At 49.9% G+C, this 8,694-nt stretch overlaps 1 protein-coding gene across 4 annotated transcripts in view; it reads right to left on the bottom strand.

The window, feature by feature from the left end:
* Window positions 1–4,077: 4,077 nt before the first annotated feature.
* The window catches only part of Myl4 (myosin, light chain 4), a 35,762-nt gene continuing 31,145 nt past the window's right edge, over window positions 4,078–8,694 (bottom strand). For 3 of the 4 annotated variants that reach the window (XM_087574347.1, XM_087574344.1, XM_087574346.1), the window contains exons 4-8: window positions 6,949–7,098; window positions 6,501–6,674; window positions 5,967–6,044; window positions 5,195–5,238; window positions 4,080–4,205 (exon numbers count right to left, since the gene is read on the bottom strand). In XM_087574347.1, the coding sequence (XP_087430473.1) occupies window positions 5,210–5,238; window positions 5,967–6,044; window positions 6,501–6,674; window positions 6,949–7,098 (431 nt within the window). In that variant the 3' untranslated portion in view covers window positions 4,080–4,205; window positions 5,195–5,209. Of the gene's footprint in view, window positions 4,206–5,194; window positions 5,239–5,966; window positions 6,045–6,500; window positions 6,675–6,948; window positions 7,099–8,694 lie in introns of all 4 variants that reach the window. The other variant, NM_001109495.1, reaches the window with a different exon arrangement.

Genomic DNA, 8,694 nt, shown 5'->3' with positions numbered 1-8,694 from the left:
CCTTTTTACCTTACAAGCTATGGAACCAAGACAAAGTGAGAACAAGGTTTAGGAGCCAAACTGGGTCATGCCAGGAATCCGTATTTCCACAACAATGTCCTCTCTGCGACCTGTATTGCAAAACCTTGTAACGAAGCTCGCAGGCTAACTAATGGCTGAGCATCTTGTAAAATAAACAAGCTCTCCGTTTGTCTAAAGGCCCAAAGATAAGCTAAGTGACTTCTGAAGTTTCTTCCAGCCCGGGCTAAAAACCTCAGACACACTTGGGCCTCCTAGTGGAAGCACCCTGTTGCAGTTCCGCCATCTACTGGCGAGAACTGAACATGGCACCCCCCAGCCGTCACCAACACACTATTACCTTAAATGACCCAGTAACCAGGGGTTTTGTAGGATGCCAAGCACGTGGTGGCGCTGTGCTGCTAAACACAGGTGATTTAGGTGCCTTCAGGTGATTGATTACGTGACACTAGAAATCGAAAGGTTTCTAGTTCTGACATCTTCATCCGTCTCAACCTAGTGACTCTGTTACAGAGAACAAGCTGAGGGTTCTGTTTAAGGGGTGTGTTTATCTGTGACAGTGGGAAAGCATTAGAGATGGGGCAAGGCTGAGTCATATCTCAAAGGGTTAGAATAATTTTAATATTGCTGCCCTACTGATTGGCTGGGGAAGATGCACCCCCTCCACAATGGTAGCAGATCTGAGATCAGCTCCACAAGAGGGAATTCACATCTGATACTGAAAAACTGGCCAAAACCCCACAGCTGGGGAGATCGGAGTCCCTAGTGAGGAAGCTGCAGCTCTTGTGCTAAGTGACTGTGATATGTATGCTTCTACTGGCTTTCTCTGCTATTACACAAGCCAGGCTTCTGTGCCTAGGGAATTGTGCCACTCTCAGTGGGTGAGTCATCAAACCTCAATTAATAAAATCAAGATAATCCCTCACACACAGACAAACCCACGAGCCAACCTAATTAAATAATCCCTCATTGAGACTACCTTCTCCTGTGATATTCTACATTGTGTCAAGTTGACAATTACCACCAACCCAAAAATATTTGGGCTTTTTGTTGCTGTTGTTGTTGATGATGATGATGATGGTGGTGGTGGTGGTGGTGGTGGTGGTGGTGGGTACTGAACCATAGATGTTAGACAAGCTCTAACCACTGAGTTATGTTCTCAGTCATTACTACCACTAGCATATTTGAATGTTCTTGAATGGTGACTGTAGCTCCCACCTCCTGGGCTGCTGGGAATGGCTGTGATCATCTCGGCACAGGTACAGGCACACAGTAGGTGCTCGGGAAATAGATGGTGTTTTTTACTATTACTCTAAAACTTGCCTTTGTCCTCAAAGGTCCCTATTTCATGGTCACATCATCTTTAATGTCCACTTTCCTCAAATTCTTCCCATAAATAGCAGAGACTGTGGACCAGATCAGGACTTGGTACTGAGTTGGGGGAGAAGGTGAGGTCATCACTGGGAGGGGGAGTGTCAGGCCTGCTCCAAGCCAGGCTTTCTCTGTTCACTGCCTCCAACTCATTCCCGCTGGCAAGCCGACCTTTCCAGAAAGCTGCACTTCCTCTCTGACCTGGAGCAGACAGCTCCCTGGAAACCCGCACCGAGAGCTTTGCTGTCTTACAACCTGGGTGGCCAAGAGAGGCCTTCAGGGCTTTCCTCACAGCAACTGCCCTGTGTCAAATCACTTCCCATCAACCCACAGCAGGGTCAGAGCCTTCCTTGAGTGATCCGAATTGAGGTGAAAGGACAGGAATCTCTTCACCACAGCCCCGGACACCACAAAGGAAACACATTAGTCATGGCAGTTCCCGAAGAGTAGGAAGTGCTCCTGAACTTTTTCCTCAGTAGACAAGATGGCCAAGAAGCAACAAGCTTCTTAGATCAGCAGAACAGCTCACACATGAGAAGACAGTGGGACTCAACAAGGGACTCGAGTTCCTGAGGGTGTGCGCAGGATGACAGTGACACCAGCCCTGGACCTCAGTGGAAGGAGACCAGTGAACGCACTTCCTTTCAGTTTGAGTGTGGTTTAGTTGCTGGGCCGGTTGGTTGGTTATTGTTTTACTGTTGTTTGTTTTTTAGAGGTTTTACAGATTTACTTTTTTCCCCTTTGGTTTTCTTTGTTTATGAAACAGGGCCTTTCCATGTAGCCTTGGCTATTCTGGAGCTCACTGTGTAGGCTGGCCTTGAACTCCCAGAGAGCCACCTGCCTCTGCTTCCCAAGTGCTGGAATTAAAGGTTTGTGCTACCATATCCTACTCATTTACTTTTATGTGTTTGAGTAGTTTGCTTGGACATTTGTCTGTGTACTGTGTACTCTGTGTGTGTGTGTGTGTGTGTGTGTGTGTGTGTGTGTGTGTGTGTATCTGGTGGTGAGGCCAGAACTGAATCCTGAAGAACTAGAGTTACAGACGGTTGTGAGCCACCACGTGGGTGGCGGGAACTGAATCAGGATTTTTTGCAAGAGCAGCCAGTGCTCCAGAACAAGCCAGGATGAAGCAGGTACCAGGGGCTCGGTGCTCAGAGGAAGCACCTCCGGTGACAACATCAGGAAACCAGGACCAAAGGGGGAAACTACGCTCTATCAGGACAGCGCGGTGGAGTGCTCCTCAGCTGTAAAAAGGGTGGCGATTTTGACACAAACTACAAAGTGAGTATCATGGAATGGAAAGGACAGTCGCTGCGTGCACTCATTCATCTACAGTAGTCAAAGTCACAAACGCAGAGCACACACTGCTGATTGACTGGGGTGGGGGTGGGACCAGTAAGTACTCCTGGGGAAGTACCCAGAGTCCTTTGAATGCTAGGCAAGTGCTCAACCATCGAGCTGCTTCTCCACCCCATGTAAATAGTCTTCCTTTCCCCCCTTTGTAAGATTGTGCGTGTGTGTGTGTGTGTGTGTGTGTGTGTGTCCTCAGAGGCCAAAGATGGTATTTGACTCCCTGAAGAAGCTAGAGTTACAAGTGCTTATGAGCAACTGGACATGGATGCCGGGAACCAAATGCAAGGTCCTTGGGATCAGGAGCAGCAAGCACAGTTGACCACTGAGCCATCTCTCCAGCCTGACAACGTGACCGTTCCTTTTTTTAAAGATTTATTTATTTACTTACACCAGAAGAGGGCACCAGATCCCATTACAGATGGTTGTGAGTCACCACGTGGTTGCTGGAAATTGAGCTCAAGTGGTCAGTGCTCTTAACCACTGAGCCTTCTCTCCAGCCCACAACGTGAGTATTCTTAACATTGTTGAATTGATTTTAAAAATGATTATTATGCCAAAGTCTGTATTCCAGGTGTTTTAAAGTGCTGGGGACCTAACATACGGCCTCACACACTGAGCAAGGGTGTAGCTAACACTGAGCTAATTTTTTTAAAGTTCTTTTCTTTAAGATGTATTTATTATATATGAGTACACTGTAGCTATCTTCAGTCACACCAGGAGAGGGCATCGGATCTCATTACAGATGGCTGTGAGCCACCATGTGGTTGCTGGGAATTGAACTCAGGACCTCTGGAAGAACAGTCAGTGCTCTTAACTGCTGACCCATCTCTCTGGCCCTAATTTTTTTTTTTTTAAAGCAGGATCTCTTGTAGCCCAGGCTGGCCTCTAAATCACTATGTAGCTAAAGATGATCGGATCTTCCTGCCTTCACCTCTCCACCACTGGGATCACAGGGGCGTGTTTCCAGGACTGGAGCTACTTAAAGGAAGAGGAAAAGGAGAGGAAGAAGCAAAGACTTTGTGAGGGGCCCTGACAGCCCCAGAGGGCCCCACTTCCTACCTAGGGGTGACAGGGCAGGAGAAGAACTTTGTGGTTCTTTCATGTGCCTGCCCTTCCAAGGCCTCTCGCTCATGTGTCTGATGCCTCTACTTCTAGATGGATCCTTGGCTTTTGGCTTTGTCTCCCAGATCCAAATCATTTCTCAAGGACACAAGGCCTCAGGCCTCAGGTGACATTATCACACACACACACACACACACACACACACACACACACACACACACACACACAGACTCTGTTAATTAAGGTTTAAAACAAACAACCAAACAACCGAGGGATTGGTGAGACTCCACACTGGGCTTCTTTATTTACAGGGGAGGCCGTGGGTCTGCGAGGCCAGTATGAGTCCAGTGCTCCGTAACAACCACCATGGCTCTCTCCCTTACTCACGCGGGGCCAAGCACCTGAAAGACAGTGCCAGACAAGAGAACACGTCAGCCTCCCACAGCCCAGGATTTCATCACAGCCCACATCACTGGGAGGGCACTACAGCAAGGAAGGGACTGAAGGAAAGAGGCAGAAACGGGTTGCTTCAACCTGGGGCGGGGCTTTGCCTGACCCAAAGCCTGTGCTGCACCTAGACTAGAAAGACCTAGGGGGAGACAAAAGGGTGTAAGAGCAAAGATCAAAACAGGATTTGGCCGGATTGTTGTTATTGTTGTTGTTGTTTGTTTTGTTTTGTGTTTTTTTTTTTTGGTTCTTTTTTTTTTTTTTTTTTTCGGAGCTGGGGACCGAACCCAGGGCCTTGCGCTTCCTAGGTAAGCGCTCTACCACTGAGCTAAATCCCCAGCCCCTTGTGTTTTCTTTTTTTAATGCCAGCTTGAGTTAACTGAGAAGGGGAACCTCCATTGAAAAAAATGTCTCTATCAGATTGGCTGTAGGCAAGTCTGTTGGGTTTTTGTCTTACTTTGTTTTAGTTTTTGATTAATGATTGGTGTGGAAAGATCCAGTCCACTGGAGAGAGTGGGACCTCAGGACACCCCTCGATTATGTTAGAAGCAGGCTGAGAAAGCCACAAGGACAAGCCAGTTCATGGTGTCCCTCCATGGCCTCTGTCTCAGTTCTTGCCTCCAGCTTCCTGCACTGAGTTCCTGCCCTGGCTTCCCACAGCCCTGAGGGCTGTGACCTGAGAGTTATGAGCTGAGTAAACTCTGTCCTCACAAGGTTACTTTTGGTCATGGTGATTATCACAGCAATGGAAAGCCTACCTCAGAGGAGGCAGAAGACAGTGGGGAAGAGGTTGTACAGTAAAGGAGAGAGGGCTGGAGCCCACACCAAGCCCCAGGCTGCCCTCCTAACATGGCTCCACATTCCAGGCACAAGATTTCCAGGGCATGTGATACCATCTGTCCATAAGCTCCAAAAAGGACCTTGAGGAAGAGGTAGAACTCACCTTGGAGAAATGTCTTTACCCGGACATGACATGCTTGACAAAGGCTAGGAAAAGGAGAGAAGAATCAGCCACATAGAGTGTCCCCTGGAGCTCTGCCCTCCTCTCCACTTTTTAAGCCGCTTCCTGTCCCCACACTTCCAACCTTACCGTGCCCTTTTGGTGAGTGGCAGCTCTCTTATTGGAGGACTGGTGGAGAAGGCAGAAGAGCAAAAGGACCTAAACTCTGCCGTGTCCCCTCTGGGCTGACATTAGACAGATGACATGAATAGCACCATCACTACAGACCCCCCACAACCTTCAGGAAGGTGTCAGCATGCCCACTCCCCATCTGAGAAGACTGAGGCTCAGAGACAATACGTGACTTGTTCTAAGTCACTCGGATGGTTCATCACAGAGCTGTCTCCCAAACCCAAACTCCTGGGCCGATGAGATGATATGGGTAAAATCCCTTGTCATGAAAGCCTCACAACCTGAGTTCAGTCCCCAGGAACCAATGGCAGAAGGAAATATTAATCTCTGAAAATTGTCTTCTGGTCTCTGAATACCCATACCCATAGCATAAGTACACACACAATAATAATAAATACATATTTTAATGTCCCTTCCATTATACCAGCTAATCACTCCCAAGTTGGGAAAAAAAAAAAAAAGCATCCAGTTAGAATCTGCCACAACCCATCTGAGGCACACATCCTGAGCCTCTGGGCTGGCTCATCCCATCCCGTGCCACTCTCTTCCTCTGGGCACCCCAGAAAGAAAGGAAGGGCCTTACCTTCATAGTTGATGCATCCGTTGGCATCCTCCTGCCCAGTCAACAGCTGCTCCACCTCAGCCTCGCTCATCTTCTCTCCTGAGGGGGTGGGAACAGGGTCTTAACGGCGAGTGGCCGAGAAGGGGAAACTGACGCCCTCGTAAGGCTTAAAGCCCGCCCTTTGTCTGAGAAATGGTTAGTGCCAAGTCTCAGTGAAGGCTCTGGAAGGTGGGGCCAAGGATCTTCGGCACGCTCTGAAGCCTCTCCCCTCCGCTCACAGCACGGTGGTGAGGGTAAGAAAAGGAGCCCCAAACCCGTGCCAGACCTCGGGAGTCACCCCTGCTCTGCCAGCTGCTCTCTTCTCCCAGCCCCTGCTCCTTGCTGGGCAAACCCAGTTCCTGGGATAGATGGGGGCAGAGTCCTATAGCCCAGGAAAACAGGTCCTGAATTAGAATTTGCCAGATGCAGGGACCCCTGGCTACACCCCACCATATGCCCTCGCCCCCTCTTGTCCAGACGTGCTCCTGCGGCTTTCACGCGGCCCAGCGGACATACCCAGGGTGGCGAGGACATGCCGAAGCTCGGCGCCCATGACTGTGCCGTTGCTTTCTTTGTCAAAGACCCGCAGCCCCTCCACGAAGTCCTCATAGGTGCCCTGCTCCTTGTTGCGGGAGATGTGCTGCAGGATGGGCAGGAACATCTCGAAGTCCAGTGTCTTGGAATTCATCTCTACCAAAGGGCAATGAAGGCAGACAGAGACTGCTACGTAAGTAGGTGCTCAGGGGAGGAGAGGCTCAAGAGGTCTCTTCCCAGCCCTGATGGCATAGGGCTTGGCCCCAACTGCTTCTGGGTGAGACACTCCACCAATGACAGGCAGAGTCGTGGAGATAAGACAATAGGATCAGAAAGAACAAACGTCCCATAACTGCACTGGGTCCGGTCATTGGACCGTTCTGTCTGGTTCCTGAAATCAATCACATTTAGGCTCTGACCCCACACTGACCTTCAGGCTTGGGTTTGCCCAAAACTCGCAGCACCTCTGCGTTGGTGGGGTTCTGGCCCAGGGCCCGCAGCACGTCCCCACACTGCCCATAGGTGATTTTCATCTCTCCAGTTGGAGTCCGGTCAAACAATGAAAAGGCCTCTTTGAATTCTATAGAGAAGACACCACGCTTTAACCCCTGCCTGAGAAAAGGCGGCAGCTGTGGCTTGCTCGGTGGGGTAGTTAAAGGATGTAACGGATCCCTTCGGTCGCTGTTCCAGGCTGTCCTTGGAAACTGATCCTACCCCATCTTCTGACAACCAAAGCCGTGGGGACACCATGACCCATCCAACACTGGTCTTTGGCTCTCCTCTCTCCTTCAGTTATAGGCTTTGACTACTTCCTGTTTCTCCTCATCCCACACCCCTCCCTGGTAAGTCTCTGACTAGAAAACAGTAGAGACGTAAAAATATCCCTGACCGGAATGAGGCTTCTCAGGTTTTCAGCTTGGCACAGCCTAGGAGAGTAGGAAAGCCAGGCTGGGTCCGAGTTCCCTCCTGCTCTCCCTGTCCTCCCTGTCACCGTGAGTGTCCCCAAGAGGGGACAGGATGTGGAGACAGTTTGCAAAGTGATAATGGCCTACTATCAGTACTGCCTGTCCCCAGCTGCAAGAGCTTCCTAGCTAGACAAGGTGACCTTGGGGCTGAAGTTAGACCACACCAGACCTGCCGCTGAGCCACTCCAGCCTTCGGTAAATGGACACCTCTGTGGGTCCTCTGCTGCTTAGCTTTAAGTGTGGACACGATATCCACATGCATGGGTGGCTGGTGGGGTCGAAAAGTGTGCCAAGTGTATGCGTCACAGAGGTGACAGACCAAGGTGGCTCTCGCGTCTTCCTGCCTCTGGTGCTAGCTCTGTGAAAGACAGACCTGACACCTTGAAGGGTGCAGAGCAGGTATCTAAGGGCTGAGGCCAAATTAAGGCACCCCTGGGCTCTTTGTAAATAGCCTTAATTCCACCACCGTCTGTTTGCTTTGGTTTCCTTCAGACAAGGTCTCATGTAGTACAGGCTGACGCCCAATGTGCTCTGTCACGGAAGATGTCCTGGCACTCCCGATCCTCCTGCCTCTGCCTCCCAAATGTTGGGATTATAGACAGGCACCAGCCACCACGTCTGGTTGATTTCCAGTCAATTTAGATTCGATTACTTTATTAGAATAATATGAACAGGCAGTGACACTGCAGTCACCTCATGCTGTCCCCCAAAGAAATGGACAGCCACAAACCACAACTGACAAACGAACTGCAGCTGCCTCTAACACAAAAATCCCCCGTGGTGGAAGAATATGCAAATCTGTGAGGGCTCAGAGGAATCAATGGTCCCAGGCTAGTTCCTATGGGGGAGGGTAAGGAAGCTGGAGCCATGTCGCCCAGAGGCTTCGAAGCTGACTAGCATGTGGTGACTGGCTCCAGACAGACAGACGAAGGGTGGATGTGGACAAGATTCCGAGTAGTCACAAATCTCTGAACTGAACTGAACCAAATACCCTCCTTACTTTGAGGATGAGAAAATTAAGTTTTAAAGAAGTCACTTCCGGGCTGGAGGTATGGCTTGGTGGTTAGTGCTTCCTGCTCTGTCTATCAAAGGACACAGATTTCAGATCCTAACACCCACATCAGGCAGCTCGCAAAAGCCCGTACATCCAGCTCCAAGAGCTCCAGTGCCGGCTTCTGGTCTCTGGGCACACATAAAAGAGCCTGGGAAGA

The sequence above is a fragment of the Rattus norvegicus genome, chromosome 10 (assembly GCF_021556685.1).
Source record: "Rattus norvegicus strain SHRSP/BbbUtx chromosome 10, alternate assembly SHRSP_T2T, whole genome shotgun sequence".
Taxonomy (NCBI): domain Eukaryota; kingdom Metazoa; phylum Chordata; class Mammalia; order Rodentia; family Muridae; genus Rattus; species Rattus norvegicus.
This window is presented reverse-complemented; position numbering and strand designations above follow the sequence as displayed.